The 19269-nt window shown below is 39.7% G+C and overlaps 2 protein-coding genes across 4 annotated transcripts in view; one reads left to right on the forward strand and one right to left on the reverse strand.

Annotated features, from left to right (window-relative positions):
- Positions 1-15202, forward strand: LOC111329659 (uncharacterized). Of its 2 annotated transcripts, XM_022934416.2 has the most exons (13): positions 68-432; positions 1861-1950; positions 3246-4139; positions 4335-4592; positions 5653-6027; positions 6473-6742; positions 7085-7423; positions 7703-7735; positions 8288-8329; positions 11479-11649; positions 11951-12121; positions 12632-13643; positions 14803-15202. In XM_022934416.2, coding segments are annotated over exons 1-13 (3771 nt in total). In that variant the 5' UTR covers positions 68-317; the 3' UTR covers positions 14804-15202. The 2 variants fall into 2 exon arrangements, with proteins under 2 accessions (XP_022790150.2, XP_022790151.2); XM_022934415.2 differs by lacking the exons at positions 11479-11649; positions 11951-12121; positions 12632-13643; positions 14803-15202 and adding an exon at positions 9155-10877 and having other exon boundaries at positions 1-432.
- LOC111329660 (uncharacterized) overlaps positions 15035-19269 on the reverse strand; it is a 16972-nt gene continuing 12737 nt past the window's right edge. The window contains exons 18-19 of one of the 2 annotated variants that reach the window (XM_022934419.2): positions 18085-18171; positions 15035-17078 (exon numbers count right to left, since the gene is read on the reverse strand). In XM_022934419.2, coding sequence (XP_022790154.1) covers positions 16828-17078; positions 18085-18171 — 338 coding nt within the window. In that variant the 3' untranslated portion in view covers positions 15035-16827. The other variant, XM_088756465.1, reaches the window with a different exon arrangement.

Below are 19269 nucleotides of genomic sequence, written 5' to 3' on the forward strand. Positions count from 1 at the left end.
CATCTGTGAGTACATAAACTTAACTGCAACATGAGGTAGTTACCCGAACGTTACTTCCCTATCATGAAAATGTAGCTGTTGGAGAACGTTCACTGAAATAACTAAGAATGAAAAGTTGATACCACATACAGATTACGTCACTCAAAATACGACAGCGAAATGAATCTCGGACAGGTGCCCACGCTCAGTTAACCGCCCCTGTGGCCCGACCTTCCTTTGATCTTTCACGCAAATGTCTTTGAATCAATTGTTTTCACGGTTCCCATGTTGTTTTTCTGTATATTGATGCATTTCTGGAGAAGATAACTTTGCCTGAAATGAAAGCTCTTCTAGTTTTGTTTGCGTTTCTTGTTTTGACGGACCAAGTGATCAGTGGTGGAAGAAAACCCAAACTACACGGTCGTTTCAGCCAAGCAAGACTGCATGTCACCGGTAGGTGGGATATATTTGCTCGGATAAATGATCGGCTTTTACACCTGGGATTTCGCTGGCGGAACTTATACCGTAAACATTTTACAGCAATTTCCCTAACTATAACTATAACACGCGGATCAGTTTGTCTCTCATAAGTGTCATAACAGTCAGGATGTTCGACGCTAATTTCTCTACCTGCCACAGGCAATTCAGGTATATTACTTTTTTTAAATAGCCGAACATGAACGGTTCAACATAAAACTTTGTTGGCTAACTTAGTGAGAACAAACATTACGCCTTAGCCTATTTTGAACAAAGCAGGTACTTACTTCTTGTTCTAATTGTCGCTTTGTCTCTTTCTACCTGGTGACCACGACTGAATCTATTCCTTGAATTAAGTTAATGTAGGTAACAGGAAGGTTAAGCTATTTTCGTTCCTTTCTTATTTAACAGCTATTTACGCAATAGGCCTCCTTCGTCGATTCCTAAAACTAAATTTTCCCTTTTTATTGATGCGGAAGAATCATACTGGTAGCTTCCTACGATACAGGATTACCAAAAGCTGGTGATATTGTCTGTAGGACATGTCATAGGTGTCTTTAGATGTCACACTCGCCGTAGACGTTTCGAAGCTCATTTCCACTGAAGGTTTACGCGTATCTACGTATTTTCTATTTGTTTGGGGGTTAAAACAGAATCGAGAATGCCTCTCTCATGAACTAACACGCCTTACACGACCTTTACACAAAAATTGGCCAAAACGAACATACAGCTGGGAAATTTGTTTTTTAGTAAAGCGAGCGACAGACACCCGCAAAATTTCCAACAATTTTTCTTCGATGCAGTATCACAACGAAATAGTGCTTACTCTTTGAATGAGTGATAATGTTCACGATTCCACCAGAACTAAACATATTAATAGACATCAAAAACATCTAGAGACTTAGAACATACCTCAGAATAATATTTAATAAAAATATAAACAAATAGCTGTCATTCCGTATTTACACCGACTGGTGTAAAGAAAACAATCATAGAGCTGGTACTCAACTAAAAGACATGGTCAACTGAATCCATGAGATCAAAACGAAATGAAGATACAACAAACGAAGTATTTTCTAACTTCTTGATATGCAAACTAATTTTCATTGAACACTACAAATTATCAGTCTGAGCGATGACGAACTGAGAAATATGTTTGGAGTATAAAAGGAAATTTTGAAACTGATTCCAACAAAACAAACAATCATTTGCGACTATTAATTACAGTGAATGCCTCAGTGGCTCCAAAACAGCCACTCGTCAATCACCAAGCTCAAAGGTTGATTACCCATGAAGTTTAGGTAAAAGAAGCGCGAGTGAAAAACGTGAGTGAACGTTTGAACTGAAAAGGGGAAAACAAGTAATATTATATTTATTTTGCATGCATTTCTTCTCTTAATGTAGGCAAAGAAAAAAAGACTAGTATACCAGGGTTACCATCCGGAATACCGGGTGTTTCAGTACCGTCAACCGGTGGAAATGAATCAGTGATACGTAAGTATGGTCACAAGTTTACAATTTTAGACAAGATATTTATGAAAGTCTATGACCGATGACCTAATAGCATATTTAGCTTCACGAACTGGATACAGCCGTTGATGTTTATTTGCATAGAATAAATCAAACACGTCACGTCACATAATTGGTCTTGTAACATCTTATTAGTAGAATACATATTCCGTTTATTCCGAATAGAAATCATGTTTCTTCATAAAATAAACTGACATTTAAATTTCAGATTTAGTGAGCCATTCTTACGCCAATTGAAGTTTATCTTTTGTCTAAATTACGACGTCATAAGACCAGTGACCAAAGAAATAATACCTGAAGCAATTTAATAACGCTAAATTGTCTATTTATGTATTTTTTGCATTTATAGGAAAGAAAGCATTGTTTCTACACAAAAACGACATAACGTCGTGGGTGGTCTTAAGCAAGTAAATGGCCATGCCTTAATTTGTTTGGGTATGGTCTGACAACTGGAAAAATTTCCTACCAAAGCGATTAAATAACTCAAAGCTGCGCCAGAATTATAAAGTGAAAATTAAAATTTGAAGTTTTATTCAATACTTGATAACCAGCGCACAGGACATGTACACAAAGTATCAACGGACCCTAGTGGAACATACATATATACTACATACATACCTTACTGATGGCATAGCTCTTGGGGGGCTCTTCCATCCTACAGGAGTATTAAAATACTAAGTTACAAAATTAAGAAAAAACTATTACAGATAAAAATATAGATTATAAAAACGGCTCATACTTAAAAAACAAAATAACATCTTAATGATCTATGAGTTAAAAATGTTTGTGAAAATTTTCTTTTTATAAAGATTGAGGCTTTTTGTGTTTCTGATTTCCTTTGGTGAAAAGTTAAAAGTTTTTGCCCCACGGTAGGCAAAAGCCCTTGGGCCAGTCAAGATCCTGCATTTAGGCAACGCGAGATCGTTCATTTGCCTAGTATTTCTTTGGTGAATTTCTGAACGGTGTTGAAATCGCTCACGAAGATAGTCAGGACTCAAGTTATTCATGCATTTGTAAACCATAACGAAGTCGTTAAAGAGCAGTTTTTCCTTCATATTGAGCCAGTGTAACTAATGTTTGCATTCTAACGACTGGAAGATGTCAAATAACCACAAAATAGCGAAATTTTCCAAAACCTTTAGCAAGATTGAAGTGTAATATAGTTCAGCAGAAAACGGGTGCATCGTTTATCCCACCTAAGGTTTTTTCAATGAATTAACTTTTAGCCTGAGTAAATAATTTTTTCTCTGTTTATCCAGCTGTGATAACAGGAAACAACTCGGTTGTTCACGCTGCAACAGTTGGAGCCTATGCAGGAGCACAGGCGGGGGCTAGTAGTGGCGCTCAAGAAGGAGCCAAGACTGGAGCTAAGGCTGGTGCCGAAGCAGGAGCCAAGGCGGGCGAGGAGGCAGGGTTGAAGGCTGGGGAAGAGGCTGGCAAACGAATAGCTCACGAGATAGCGCTGGAAACTGTTCAGAAAATATTAATGGCACAAGTGCAGAGTGGTGGCGTTTTCAACGTCTTCGGACAGCACCCCACTCAGAAACCGACTACAGCAGCAGGTGGAGGAGGAGCTGGTGGCGGAGGGGGAGGTGGCGGAGGTGGTGGAGGTGGAGGTGCATCTGCAGGAACAGGTGCAACTGCGGGAACTGCTGGGACAGCAGGAACGGCTGGAACAGCAGGAACTGCTGGAACAGCTGGCACAACTGGTGGGGGAGCTGGAGGAGGTGGTGGAGGTGCAGGAGGAGGAGGAGGAGGCGCAGGCGGAGCCGCAGGGGCAGCAGCAGGAGCGGCAGGGGCTGGTGGGGAAGAAGAAGGCGAGGGGTTAGCTGGAGTTACGACCGGTCTACCTATAATGGGTGGGGTTATGGGTGGTGGGGCTGGAGGAGGGGCTGCAGCTGGAGCTTCAGCAGGAGGAGGAGCAGTGGCAGGGGCAGGAGCGGGAGCGGGAGCGGGTGCAGGAGCTGCTGCTGGTGCTGCAGGAGGAGCTGCAGCTGGCGGTGGAGCCGGTGCAGGTGCAGCTGGCATAGCAGGAGCAGGAGCTCAAGCTGGTGGAGCGGCAGGTGCTGTAGCTGCAATCACAGCAGCTGAGATGGCTGTTGCTACAGCTAAAGCAGCCGCAGCAGTAAGCAGTAGTGGAGCAGCAACTGCTTGTAAGTCGATCACTCATTGGTATCAGCTGGGAAATTATCGGGAAGTTTAAATGTAGCGAGCTCAGTAAAATCCAAGGGCATGGTCTTAAATAAAACCTCGCAGTCATCTGTCTTTCTCCCCACGTAAAGGCGTCCACGGAAGGAAAATAAAGCTATAAATAGGAATAATCTTGACATTTTGCTTATATTTTTCAGTCTATCACGGTGCCATGTATATGATTTATTCCATAAATCGTCCCACCATACAGAACTACAAAAGTAACGCACAGTTCTATGTTCGAGGTGAAAATCTCTTGCTTGGACCAAAGGGCCAATACTTTATCGCTCACGTTCCAGGATTTAGTCGTGATCGAAACACAATCTCACTGGAATCATACTGCAAGAGGGGATACTTCTTACGACAGAAGAAGTATGGTTTTATGCTTAGAGCCACACATGCAAGCTTAAATTTTGGTAAGTATTTTTTATGATATTCATTACGTGATAACATATGCGGTTATATAAATTCGATAGTCAGCAGTTGGTTAAGTTAAGCAGTTCCTGTGTGCTCAATATATCACTAACCCAGGATGAAGTCGAACCATTTTTAAGCAGCACCTTTCTGTATTGTTTACGGCCTCTATTGAACGGTCACTTAAAGCGGAACCACCCATATAAACCTGAGAATGATCTTTCGATTAACAAAGTTTATCTCCGGAAATCAGTGATGTTTTGAACAGTAAGTGGTAATTTGGGGTATAAAATGGCGTTTTTATCGTTTTTTGTAAGCCTCTCTTCTGTGGATCCTTTATTGAGTAGTCATTTAAACCAATCCCTGCGATCGACCGCTAAATACATGGTCGACTGTACATGGAAACTATCATTACAAATCGTCAAATTTTCCATAGAACCGAATAAAGGCTGATAGTTTCTAAAGAAACTGTTTGGGGCTGCGTCGGTGGGGGTAACGAAATAATTTGGATATATCAACAAAGTTGAAATGGTAAATTGGCCACCGTAACGATTACAAAAGCTGACGTTTCAAGCGTTAGCCCTTCGTCGGAGCGAATAGAGGAATTATGGGTTGTGTGTACTTTTAAAGACAGAAAATGGAGCTACGTTATTGGTGGGAACATGGCAACGAGAAAAACACGAATAAATTGGTGGAATGAAAAGCCTTCATTGATCTCTGTGGGATTTAGACTGCCGGTTTGAAAGACGACGTGTTTTTCTCGTTGCCATGTTCCCACCAATATCGTAGCTTCATTTTCTGCCTTTAAAAGCACACACAACCCACAATATACCTCGAAACAGTTTTCTGTCAATGATTATGAAAATAAGTCATAGTCAGAAAAGAAGAGTTTAATCTTTGATGGTTTGGACTGTCATTTGCATGGTTGACACTAAGAAATCAAATGGTGGAAGGTATATTATCTCAAAATCGTTTTCTTTCAATGATTATAAAAAAGTGGTAGTCAGAAAAGAAGGGCTTAATTTTTGGTAATTTGAACTGACATTTGCATTTATTTCTTAGCCAAAGACGCAACGTTTTACATTGGTCGACGGGAGCATCTAAAAGATACATTTTCCTTTGGTTTGATTCATCAAGGCTGGTATCTTACAGCGTCAGACAAAGTTAGATCTGATTCGTGGAAGACAGTGGCTGCCTATGACAACAAAACTAACGAGTTTGCCTTAGATAGTTCCTTCGTTGTAGTTCCTTTTTCGATGGACGACCCAAAAATAAACTGCGAAACTATAGGCCCGCAAGAACCAGAAGGACCTGAGGTGCCTCCAAGTATACCAGGACAGCCTCCGAGTATCCCCGGCGAACCGCCACCTCCGGCACCCTCTCCACCTGTGCCTTCCTACCCTGGACAACCTCAATACCCACCAGTACCAGCTGGAAGTAAATATTTCCTTAATGATTAACAATGCACCGCTACAACTATTTCTTTGAGCAGATAATGACATCTTGCTTTTCTTTTTGACGTGGTATTAACTCAGCATGACATAGATACTTTAAAATATACAACGATTTTTTTTTTCATGAAATGGTATTTCCAGATCAACATGTTAGAATAAATTATTGTGAAACATTTCGCTTTATGTCTTACCGCCTACGAAAGATAAAGCTGATCTCTGCAAAAACATCCCTCCATAAAAGTGCTCTCTTTCAAGTACTTCAGGTTACGCCTGAAATAAAAAAGAAAATCGATATTGGCTTTCTATTGGAGGCATGTAAATCTCGTTTATCTTTCTTTTGTCGCTTATACAACGTCAACTTCGTGTTGGCTGATTTTATTGGTAACCAAACGCTAATAACATTACATTTAAAATTTGTATTTCCCTAGGTAAATGCATAGCGTTGCGATTTATTAATGGAGTTGGTCATCCGATCAAGTTAATTTCAGCAATGAAGCCGGAAGGTTGGCTTGTCACGGGAGAAGAGTTTAGAATCAGACTAACATTCAAAGACCCTAATCTTCACAAATTCGTTACTTTTAGAGGAGAGGACCCCTATGGCCAATATATACTTCACTTAGATGGTGACAAAACCATATCAGTTATGCCCAGAACGGACTGCTCAGAATACATAGACGTACAGATTACTGGTATTCCAGGTGAGCTACACCGTAATAACAGTTTAAAAGTAATAATAAGTAGGCTTAAAAGGTGAAAACACAACACTAAGAGGTCAAAAAGCTGTACAATTACTATTGATATTTCCTCAACAAGAAATAGCTGATAAATATCTTTGCACCGAAAAACGTTGAACAGAAAAAAGTCGGGCCTAGTAGTTTATAACTGCTACTGCAACTGGTGCCATGTATTTTTGTGAAGAAGGGTTTCAAACGATACGGCTCTCTGTTTGGGGGCTTAGTCGAGACCATAAATCCATAGATCTGTCTGCGGGACAAGTCAGTGCGACAAGTTGTTCATTTATGATTATGTTATTCTTCCAGTTCCACCACCAACAGTTCCTCCCCAAGTAACACCAGTACCAACCCCTCCACCACCACCCTCAGCTTCCCCACCACCCCCTCCTCCACCTGCACCTATGCCACCACCACCACCTCCTCCACCCCCACCTCCACCACCACCTGCTTTGGCTCCACCTTCTCCGCCACAGCCTCCCGTCGCACCTCCACCAATTACCCCTCCAGCAGAACCTGCGCCCCCGCCGCCGCCACCACCGCCACCACCACCACCAGCACCCCCACCACCACCACCGCCGCCACCACCCCCAGCAGCAGTGCCTCCACAGGCTCCACCAGCAGCTCCAATGCCACCTCCAGTTACAGGTAACAGATGGAATTTGATTGATATCATTTTTCTGCTGATTTCGATTACGTTTTACGTACGTGGAAAATCAAGGATTGAACACGGCGACTTTTGTTATTTTGTTATTATGATATGTTCGGGTAGTATTCTGAATCGTTATATTACGCGCTTGTTTCAAATAACAAGGTGACGCTGGTACCGTGAAAATGTCTGTCTATTTTAAAAAGCTAAAATAGATGCATTAAAGGAGATAAAATATTTATTTAATTTAAACATTTATTTATCAATTTCTCCTTCAGCTGCTCCACCGCCAGCAGCTACTACTCCATCTGGTTAGTGTTGTGATGTTTTTGAAAACATTTTTGCAAGATTTTCATGTAAAATGTTTAATCTGGTATGGAGCTATTCCTGTGCTTCTGTTCTGTGCTTACATGAAAACATGCTTACCTAAGCTACTTATTTAGAAAAAAATAAGAACATCTCCTTCAAAGCTCTTGAGCTTTTTCTGTAAATTTGGCTTCGCAAACTCTGCTGATTGTGGTGACGAAGCTGCGAACCGTCGCAAAGGAAGGAAAACATCATCATCATTTTCTCATATTTCACAATTCATATACTTATTGCAGTACTATAACAACAACAACAACAACAAAGATAAATTAATTCTTTAGTTCTTCAATTCTTTTATTAAATCTTTTATTGTTCCAATTTTTAAACTTACTCCGATACCAAAAGGATGTCAGTATAAATTGCATATAAAATTAGACCAGGTTGTTACGACATTTATTTCACCCAAACCCGAGTCGTTAAGCTTTTCCACTTCAAAAATTTGTCCTAAAACCATTTATGATGGTCTTTATTTTCGCTTCTCGCTCTTGTTTTTTCAGGTGGAAAAGATGTGCATTATCATTTTCATTATCATCCTGATGGTAAATAATTTCTTTCGTATTCTAACCCTTCTTTTCTGAAAGCTACCTTTACTACCTATATTGTAAACAAATTAAGTAAGGTTTGTTGATATTTCACCGTTGTCCGCGCAATTTTCTATATTTCTAGAGGTCCCTATCGTTCACGATAGACGTCACAGTCTTCTCCTATGCCTCTTATTTCATTTATATGGATTCTGTTTAATCGTGTAGAGTTTTGTTTCTTAAATATTGTGCAACACTTTGGCTTGAAATGGTTCAGATAAAAAAAAAAAAAAAGTCGCATGAGTGTAGAATCTCGTGTTATAGGCATGTTACCTTGAAAGGGAATTCTTGCGTCACTCAAACCTTACAGTGTAAAACGTTTTGACGTCCACTGGTTAACTGACTGGCTCAGCCGCGAAAGGGAATTCCTAAAGCAGATAAAGCGTTAATTTTATCAAATACAATGTGTGAAACTCTGAAAAAGCTCACGAAGCTTATGACGGAACGAAGAAACACGGTACAAACTAAACTGACAGAGAAAACTCCTTTGCAATGTTGTGATGCCGATTAGCACGAGAGTCTATTTAATAATAATTATACCCACAAAAATGCGTCATCTCACTGTTATGAACAAGAGTTCTCAATTTGGACCAAAAATTAAAATGATAAAGATGGATTTCGCGGCTGCAGCAAGCAGTTTCCATAACACTGAGGTTGGAGGCAAGACGCAAAAGGTAAGAAGTTTCCTTCCTTGCTTACTGTTATTTTATTTTGTATTCAAAAGACAGTTGAATTTGAGCCTTTCGAAAACCAAGTTGACTAGGCAAATCAATTCTTCTTCAGGTAAAACTCACCCCTGCTCACCCATCTGTCACGCATCACATTCACCATGCCACCCTTCGTGTCCCATCACCTGCTGCAATGCTGAAAGATACGATAAAATCAAATCCACCAACGCTCTTAAGCATTCAGAAATACCATTTGCTGTCTCTAGTAGAACAAAAGTCAATCGAGAGAGTTGCAGCTGCCTTATGGAGTGCGATGGACCCACGGCAGAGAACAACGGAACGTGCCACGAAAAATGTACTTGCCATCCTGACAATAACGATGCCCTCAGTGTAGCACAGAAGCCCTTCCCCCATCCACAAATCAAAAAGTCACGAAAAAAGTTACTGCATCCGCATTTTGGCCGAAAGGAGATGAGAAAAATTCAAGATTTATTTACGAAGTGGACAAAAGAATACGGTAATGGTTTTAAAAAGGAAACAAAGGACGACAAAACCATAAAAGACGAAAGATTCAAGTTCATCAACACAATGATGAGGAATTACCAACATTTCCGGGGAAAAGAAAAAGCCCTAAAGCTCTTGGAGGAGGAGCAAGATAAACTAAAGGATCAACAGGAACATTTGCAAAATTTATTAACGAAGCAAGAGAAAGCCTTGACCAGGACTGCTACATCTTATAATAAGGTTGCCCCTACCAGGATACACGGTGACGATGTAAATATCACTATAACCACAGGCAACACAACCCAAGCGCCACCAACAACGCAGGCAACTTTAAATCAGCAAACTCTCTTTGAAATTGAAGGAATAAAGAAGCAAATAACAGAGATTCAGGCGCTATATCAAAACCTATCAGAACAACAGACTCAACTTGCTGCAGATTTAGCCAAAGAGCAAGCTCTTTTTGAGCAAGCACGACAACTTATTGCGCTTCTCGTTAAACAAAACCAAGGAGGTACAAATTCCTCGCCTGCTACTCCACAGACACAGTCAGAATTTGGAGGTGTGGTTAATGAAGAAGAACTGTCAAACCCAGGGTTGGCCAAAGGCTCTGAATTGCTTAACCGGTTACAAAATGTCCTCTCACAGCTGACGTATACAGAAGATGGAAGAACGCTGCAAAATGATGGTCGACAAATGATGTTACTTCAACAAAACCAAGACCAAGATCAATCTGAAGGAATTCAAAACGGATACTCCATTAGCGACAAATCTGTGGATGCTTATCAAGAGCCAAACAATATGATGTTCAACATTCCAGTCGAAATTGACCGCAGTGATCTTAATGGCCAGGAGCAAAGAAATTCCTTATTTGAAAGAAACGGAATAGGCGATGGCAGTGAAAATAATGATGAAGATATGCCGTTGGTCATGGACCAAGATTACTCTGATGAAGACACAGAGCCAGAATCTACAACTCTCGAGAAAAAGACACTCATTTCACCAAATTCAAACGTCAATACCCCCAAAGCTAACAGAACGTCGAATGGAAATAAAAATAAACTGAAAAAGAGAGACAAGTCAAGTGCTCAGTCTAAAAAACATCGTAATCGGAAAACGTGAAGATGTTAAGTGTGATTCCACCAACTATTTCAGATGTTTTAGTATTATAATTGGTGGTTCTTAATTTATAATTACATATATTTTTCAATACGATGGTGTAACCATTTTGCATTTCAATTCTGTTCAGAAAAATGAAAGCTAATCATTTCCGCGTGGCATCCACATTACTCCACTTCCGGTATATCAAAGATGATTAAAGCAAATTGAAAGACGCATTTGCAAAATGTTTGATGTGTTTTTTTGTTTTTTTGTTTTTTGTTTTTTTTTTTTTTAGTAAGAGAAAATTTCCCCTCACTCTCCCAAGATTGTCTTTACGGCAAAATTTTCTGACAAAATTAACTTCTGAGCTTTAATTGAGTCTTCTGTTACTCAAAGTAAATCGTGAATACAACCTGTTGTGCAACGGTTACTACTGGGGGATGGGCCTTATGTATACGGGGGGATCTATGACACCAGAAGGTTTTATTAAACTAGCTTTTAAAGCGAAAGGAAAAAGTGGATTCAATCTTGATTAAGAAAATTCACATTATTCAGTTGTTCCCTTGACCTATCTTCATTTGTGAATATAGAGTGCTGAGTTGAGTATTGTTCAGTAAACGAACCATGAACAATGCAGATCTACACGGATAAGGTTTGCGATTTGCGCAGCTGGTTTTTAATATATAAAACAAGATAGAGAAGCTGTTTTTCTTATTAATTAACCCTGATTTAATAGTTCTTAAAACTGACGATATTTGGTTTTTACTTTAAATTTTGACTTACCTAAAACTATTTTTTTAAACCAATTAACAAAATTCTCTGGTTGGTGTTTCACAGTACTGGGATGTGCCCCAACACATGGTGGAAATTCTGAGGGAGCGTGTTGTATGTTCCCATTCTCGTATGATGGAGAGCAGTACAACAGCTGTACAGACATGGACAGCAGTAGATTGTGGTGTGCTACAACGCGAGACTACGACGCCGACCAAAAATGGGGTCACTGTCAAAGTGAGTTTACCACTAATATTAAAAAATAGTAGGAAGAATAAAACCTACTAGCTACTCTTTGGGATTAATCTTTGTCTCACACAGTTAATGAAGATAGATACCCAATTAAGAAAGGTGGTGCTTCCTCTCTAGCTAATCCGATTGCGGCTTATTCATAAAACACTCGGATCATAGCACGACTGGGTTAAGTGAACTCAATCGTGAATTAACAAAATTTGCTCGGCTTACGCGATCGTTACACAAATCCTTAACAGTAAATTTGTAAACCAAAGATTTGAGAACTCTCCAAAACTGTTTTCAGGTTGCCATCACACATACGGCGGGAACGGAAATGGAGCCTGTTGTCAGTTCCCTTTCGTATATAACAATATGATTTATCATCACTGCATTCGAGGAGACCAAGCTAAACCATGGTGCGGCACGACATACAACTACGACAAAGACGGCAAATGGGGTTACTGTAAAGTAAAAGGTAAGGTGTCCACTGTCAACTTTTAAGTGATCTTTCCGGGGTTTCCCTCGGTAAGTGTTTTGCTAAGACAAATTTGACTGTCTCCTAATCGTAGCCGCTAGAGGCTATCGTGGTGAGATTTTGTCAGGATCTAGTCTTTAGTCTTCCATTGCTCACCTTATGACACTCACAATACACTCCAGACGGAACTGTTTCACTTGCACAAGACTGTGAGAAGATACGCTGTTGGCATATTTTGTGGTTGCACTGGATTGTATCTGGGCAATTCTTACCAAAGGTACTAGTGTGCTAAAGGTTGAAAAGGAAACACTATCTATTTTCATAAATCGCTTCACAACGTCTGTAGTATAACTTTCTGAGAACAGTGATTTGAATTTCTCAACTCCTCTGAGTAAGTTCTCGCCGCAATTTAATACCCTCAGATTTAGACAAACTCACTACTTCGTTTTCTGCTTGCTTGCTCTCCAATTGCATGTCAGTTAAAACTGCGTGCACGCTATTTATCCACAGTTTCCAAGCCAAAGCCAACGGAAAGTTTTCACTTTCACGTCAATGTACCCTGTCCAGGAAATTGTCAATCGAGGTGTGACGACTCTTGTCCAGCCCATTGTTGTTCCTCCACGAGCTCCTGTCCGTCGTATTGTGCGCATTCCTGCAAACCAACCTGCCCAGATGAGTGCTGCCTGTTTCCTTTACCGATAATTCAAAATCCTCCACCTGCTCCTGCCCCTGCTCCTGCCCCTGCTCCTGCACCTGCTCCTCCTCCTTCGCCTCCACCCCCACCCCCTGTACCTCCACCACCACCGCCTCCTCCAATTTTCATTTCTTCTCCTTATCCTCCACCACCACAACCTTATGTACTACCAGCACCACCCCCGACATACCCAGTCGCTTTAGGACCACCGGCTCCTTGTCCAACACTTTGTAACACTGTATGTATGGGCTCCTGTCCTGTGGCATGCTGTACAAGAATCACCCCTTTACCAGCCACTCGAGTCTATATTCCACCACTTGCACCCCATCCACAACCATACTACGTTCCGCCACCATCTCCATCTTATCTTCAGCCTCAGCAACAACCATGGCCAACTGCCTGCCCAGCAATATGCAAGTCAAAATGTGTCAGCACCTGCCCCATACATTGCTGCCAAAAATCAGTGTTAGATAACCTTAGACGCTTAGCAAGTTCTCGTGAGCTACACACAAATGTTGCAAAGTCGCTGACACCCGCCACACCAGGGTCCACCCCACAAGATCGTTTTCATCAATCACCGGATCAAAGAGAATCAACAAGTGCACCCCAGCCTCCTCCCATCTCTCTATCACCATTGTTATCTTCCTCAAAAAAGTGTCCGGACATTTGTTCACGGCATTGCACTAGGGTATGTTCACGTGAATGCTGCACAGAAAAAGGTAAAGATTCAACCCCAAACAGTGCGGAGGATAAAGGATACATGCGACGGAGTAAAATTCTCCATAAGAGAAAACCAAAGAAGAGACTTGTGGTTCGGAAACGTAAATGGTAAGGTAATTTGCAAGCAGGAGTGGAAGACCATTGGGTGGAATGTTGTCAACTGTCAGTCCAGTCAAAGAAAAAAATGGTGGCTGTGAGTCTCTCTTTCAGAATAATTGGTATCTTCCTTTCGTTTTGATCTGGTTTTCAAACAAAAGGTTAACACTCAACACTAACGATGAGGACACATTACAAAAGACAGTGAACTGACAAAACAGTACAACAACCCACTAACATGTCTTCAGCTCTTCTATCGGCTAATGTTAAGGGTTCTCCTTTCAGTACATGATTAATGTCAGTATATCTTGATTTCTAAGAAATTTATAGCTGCAAAGAAATTTCAATATTTTAAAGAATTTCTGTCACAATATCTTGTACTTCTAAAAGGGTACAAGAAATCAGATCTAACATCGTTAACGAGATTTATGTCATGACATTCAAAGAAGAACTAAAACAGTTTTGTAGTCAAAGTGGGTTCATATCTCGATCTTTAGCTGTCTTCACATCGAGAAAAGCGTTAATCATATTGTAGGTCACCTGGAATTATTGACAAAACGTTCCTAATAACTCATTGTTTAGTAATTTCCAATAAATAATGGTAAAAGGACTGAGTGGAGTCCAATTCGATCTGTAATCATACGAGTGATTTACTAAATCGGACATCGCGAAGCGGGAGTACGATTTGTTCATCACGAGTATGATTACAGGCAGAACTGACCGACAAAAAGTCCTTTTATCAATTAATCAAGGCTATAAAAAAAATTTGGGAAGTAAACTAGATATTGTCACACGTTTGCATTAAAACAACAGCAAAGCTAGCGAAATACGCGGAAACAGCGCGCGCGTATGATTCATACTGTCCGCTTACACAGGCAGGACGTGTCATCTGTCCCATTAGACTGTCCATTACAAGAATGACGTGTACACTGTCCTATTGGTGCTCAAATAGGGCTGGTGATAACCAACCGTGTTGAAGGATTTTGTCGTAGGTCTGATTCATTATTTAATTAATTAACATTTGCCATCTGGTTTCTTCGAATTACTCTCAAAATAACCTACCTTCTAAATTGAGGTTGCGAATTCTACATTTTGGTTCAAAGCTATTACAGATTTCTAACGGGATTGGTACTAAATTCTACCACTCTTTACTTTCTTTCTTTTTTAACAGAAAATAATTGAGAATACAGCAAGTTGACAGGTTCTGAGCAAGGAATGGATATCTCATCTTGTTTTCATCTGGGAATGGATGCTACATCCTTTTCTTTGTTTAGAACACACATAGGCATTTATATTACACATTAATAGAATATATTTCTAATCTCCATTGTTGGGTGACCATGAAGACAGAGTGAAATGTTGCTCCCTGACAAAAATAACACGCAGCAAAAAATCCACATACAGCAAGAATCTGAAAAAATTTATATATGTATCATAGTTTTAGAACATTTTACTACATTTCTTTCTGGAGCATGGCTATTTATTCATACTTCAACATCGGTGAATTTAAACTTGATTATCTTGAGCATGTTATGAGGGTTTTTACAAGAAAAATAAAAGAAAAGAAGGTAGCAATTGTCAAGTTTCAGACCAAATAATTAGATTTTTTCTTTAGGTAAGCTGGGAAGAGTGCTAAATAGTTTCTCAAACATGTTTTCCTGCTGGCTGGCCTTCCCAAACATTTTTCCTGCAAATTGGAACCTAGTGCAAGCTGTAATAGTGAAAAGGGTTTCATCAAGATCAGAGGGTGAATTCTAATACAAAATATCTGCATTCTATATAACACATGCCCTAAGGCACTTATTCTGTTACGGAATAATCCGCCTTTCAAAGTTAAATCAAGGAAGTAAAGTAAGAACCGCAGAGTTATTTTCTCCATCTGAATAAGAAAGATATTGATAAGGCCATGGGAATTAACACTATAGTTTTGTTGTATAAATTGTCCCCTTTAAATTTCGTCGAAGACGAAAAAAAAAACTGCTAAGAGCGTGCATGAAGCCCGTTCTCGATGATGCAAATTATGAACTTGAAAGCAACTACTCGAGGAACGTTTTGAGTCGATTTCGTTTAAAATTGCGAACGTTTTTCACATTTCATATTTTTAATTGTTCCATATCCTCGAGACTTTCTACCTATCAATTGTGACATAGACTGTTGCAATTCTGTAAGCTGGCTCTATCAGAGACAAGACTAAGAGGGCAAATTTTGAACATTGACATGGGAAACGATTAAACTGAACAGCTGCTGGGAAATCTCCCAAGCGGTATACAGTATCGCCAAAAAGAAAATTAATTTTCAAAAGGCATTTTAGAGAGAAGTGGTTACCAAAGCAATACAAGCAAACTGTTGCCAACAAATGAGCTCGCGATGTACTGATTACGAAAGTTATCCCGCAGGACGCTAAAAGGCAAGAAAGAAAAGGGTGTCTCCTCCATGAATAACAACGATTCTTTATAATCAGAAGCTTCCCGGTGGGACTTTTGCAATGCAATATTTTCGATTGCAATATTATGCAACGAAAAAGTGATGAAGTTTTCTCAAATCAAGGGAAAATCTGATATTTTGCATGCAACTCTTTCAATGAACACCAAATATTAACTATTAAGATAACAATTTTGTTCGTGTACATGCAAAAGTGAAACATTTATACTTTAATCTATGCCACCTGAAACATCGACGTGTCATTGACTCGAAGTACTTCTTTCATACGCTGCTGAGCTTAAGGAAATAGGTGATATTCTCTTAGGGAGGTTTGCAGTTGTAGTAATAACAGTCATTTCTTTTCTGACTTCTTAGTTACAGCAGCTAAACATAGTCGTTACTCTGAGGGTGACGTCCATGTTACCCCTAAACTTGCCATGTCTATAAATTAAAGAAATCGTGCTTTCTGTCGTTGAGTAAGGGTCATTATTGTAAGAGCATATTTCGATGTTAACGAAAACATCGGTGGAGCATCTGGCGTGATTCTTCTGAGCAAAAAATGTGAAATAAATCTACAGTTTCTACGCAACTTTTCTGACTTCGACTCAGATTCACATCCTCTACTGTCCTTAAGAACTAAACTTTCTATTCATACAGCCAACGGATTAACAAGACTGCGAAACACATGTTCTACTGACTCATTGGGTAAATTAAATTCGTTCCTCTCCTGAGGATAACTGTCTTCTACACAGAAGTTTGGCCTTAGAGTTACTTTCTATTTCGAACCTCCTCCAGCCGCCTGTTGGCCTTGTCTTTTAAGGGCATCTTCCTGACTCTGTAACTGCTGGCCCTGTTTCATAAGGTGCTGCCACTGCTGAGAGGGGCTTGGTGGCTGGCCTGCCATTTGTTTTCCCTGGTTCATGAGTTGCTGCCCTTGCTGCTGAAATCCCTGGCCCAAATTCATACCCTGTCCATAAAGTCCCTGACCCATACCCAAAGCTTGTCCATAATAATTGGATCCCATGCCTGTAAAAATCAACCAAATTACTAAACGATAGCAAAACATTGAAAACGCATTTACCCTGAAAAGAGTAATCCCTGCCTTCCTGACAGATCAGCAGACGGTTCAGTGCTGATTTTCCTCGGAAATTTGGATTATGAATTAAACGATAATTACGATAATGACAATAATAGTGATAATTATAAAGACAGTTTAGACAGGGTAGCATGTAATTACCACGGGCTGATAAACTTATGACCCTGAATTCATCTGAAAGATCAATAGTAAGGATCTTTGAAAGAAGATCCGGTGAAATCTTTTATGGGAAACGATGGTTCATGAGCTTTATTTGTCAAAAAAAAAAAACAAACAAACAAACAAACAGCCGTTCATCTTTCCCAGCGTGATTCTTCTGAGTCAGTAAAAACCGGTGTGCTGACTTCAAGCTATAGTTTGATCCCATTCCTAGTAATCAAACGAACTGAGTATACGAATATTGAAAGCAAACCGACATTGCATTGATTTTGCCCACGTAATATTTGTTCATTTGTTACTCTTTATTTATTCACAGGAAGATCGTGGAAGGTGCTGCAGAGTTCCTTCAATGTATAAACTATGACAAATTATGAAAAACCTACAAACCTTAAGAAGGTCCGCAACAGTCTTTCAATAGAGCTCAATAGTGGCACTAGAAAATAGTTCTGGAACAAATGCTTTTAAGAGTTTTTTTCAAGGGTCTGATGGTTGTTTCTTCAAACATTTGACGAAAATGACACTTTTAGCATGTATTGTTGGGAAAGAGAGGGTTCATGAATTGAGGCCAACATTTCTCCTTTTGACATACACCCCATTCAATTCCAACTCTTGCTCAAAATTTTTTTTCCGAACTACAGGTTGTAGTTCATAAATACATGTGTAAATCAAACGCCTAGAAGCCACAAACTGAAGTCTTGATATCCTCTCACTGAGTTAAACACTGAAAAAAAAAGTATGATTCATTGTATCAACATTTTTGGTAATTAATTCACTTACCGGCCATTTGCTGCGACAGCTGTTGTCCCTGATTCATGAGTTGCATTCCTTGTTGCTGGAATCCTTGACCCATATTCATTGCTTGCCCTGGAATGGAAATAAAGTACATCACAACTAGTTTGAAAGGGTAGGTTGTGAGTGTAAAAAAAAACTTCAGCATCCTTGTTTGTAGAGGGCTCATTTAAACAAACTTTTCGTGCAGAATGAATTACTGCGTGCATTAAGCATTAAGGTTAGGAGTAAATTTCAATTATGAGTAACAATTCGAGCATAAGAGTTTCGAATTTACCATGGTATTTTCAAAACACCCAGACGTTTTTGCGTAATGATGGTCTCTTCAATCCTCTGTGGTACTGAATGTGTTTCCCAATTAATGACCTAAAGCTACTGTGATCCTTCATACCCTTAAGGTGGCTGAACACGTTTGCGCGCGCGCACAAGGATTGCAAAAGACAAACATGCCGTCAATACAGCGGTCATTTTATGTACTCAACACGTGTCCGCACTATCTGTGCTATTTTTCTCTACAGTTGGCGCAGTGTATTGAGGGCTTTAATCTTTCATTACAACGACATCTAAGAAAAGTTACCGGTGCAAAGAACCCAGCAATTCTCAGCTTTTTCGTCGTTACCGAAAGAACCTAGTTAAATGCAGCGCATGCGTAGTAAATCAAGAAATTGTGATTGAATGGAAAATTGCTCTCTAGGAGATATGCCTATCTCTTGAGAACCACTCATTAGAATTCCACGAAATTTGACACGAAAATACTATAGGAAATAGGTAATTGGAGTATTAAAAAAATTGATTTTTAACAAAGGAAATTCTAGATAATCGAGTGAACCTTCAACTAGGGATAGTTAAAGATCTCTTTGTTAAATTGTTAGCAAAATGGTGTTAACTTGTGAGTATCGTTACAAGCTCGTTGCATGCAAATTATAAAGGAAATCTAATGACTAGATTTTCTACAAATAAACAAAACTGATTTTAAAGGCCTGTTTATATTTATTTGTGTCGCCATGGCAACGGCACATACGTCAGCTTAACTATCAAAAAAACAAAGTTTGTGTTGTTATCTTGCTTGCTACCAGTTTTGGCGACCGAGATATCAAGGGTGTGTGAGAAAATGGTGAAAGAAACACAGGTATCAAAAACTGTGTTCAGCCACCTTAAGCAGGTTTAGATTTT

Source organism: Stylophora pistillata, chromosome 4, assembly GCF_964205215.1.
Source record: "Stylophora pistillata chromosome 4, jaStyPist1.2, whole genome shotgun sequence".
NCBI classification, from domain to species: domain Eukaryota; kingdom Metazoa; phylum Cnidaria; class Anthozoa; order Scleractinia; family Pocilloporidae; genus Stylophora; species Stylophora pistillata.

Bases quoted from the DNA above. Each gene is read 5' to 3' on its own strand.
- LOC111329659 (XM_022934415.2), top strand. From the start codon at position 318: ATGAAAGCTCTTCTAGTTTTGTTTGCGTTTCTTGTTTTGACGGACCAA. The intron at 4,140-4,334 runs GTAAGTCGATCA...TATATTTTTCAG, and splicing joins TAGTGGAGCAGCAACTGCTT to TCTATCACGGTGCCATGTAT. The intron at 4,593-5,652 runs GTAAGTATTTTT...TTTATTTCTTAG, and splicing joins ACATGCAAGCTTAAATTTTG to CCAAAGACGCAACGTTTTAC.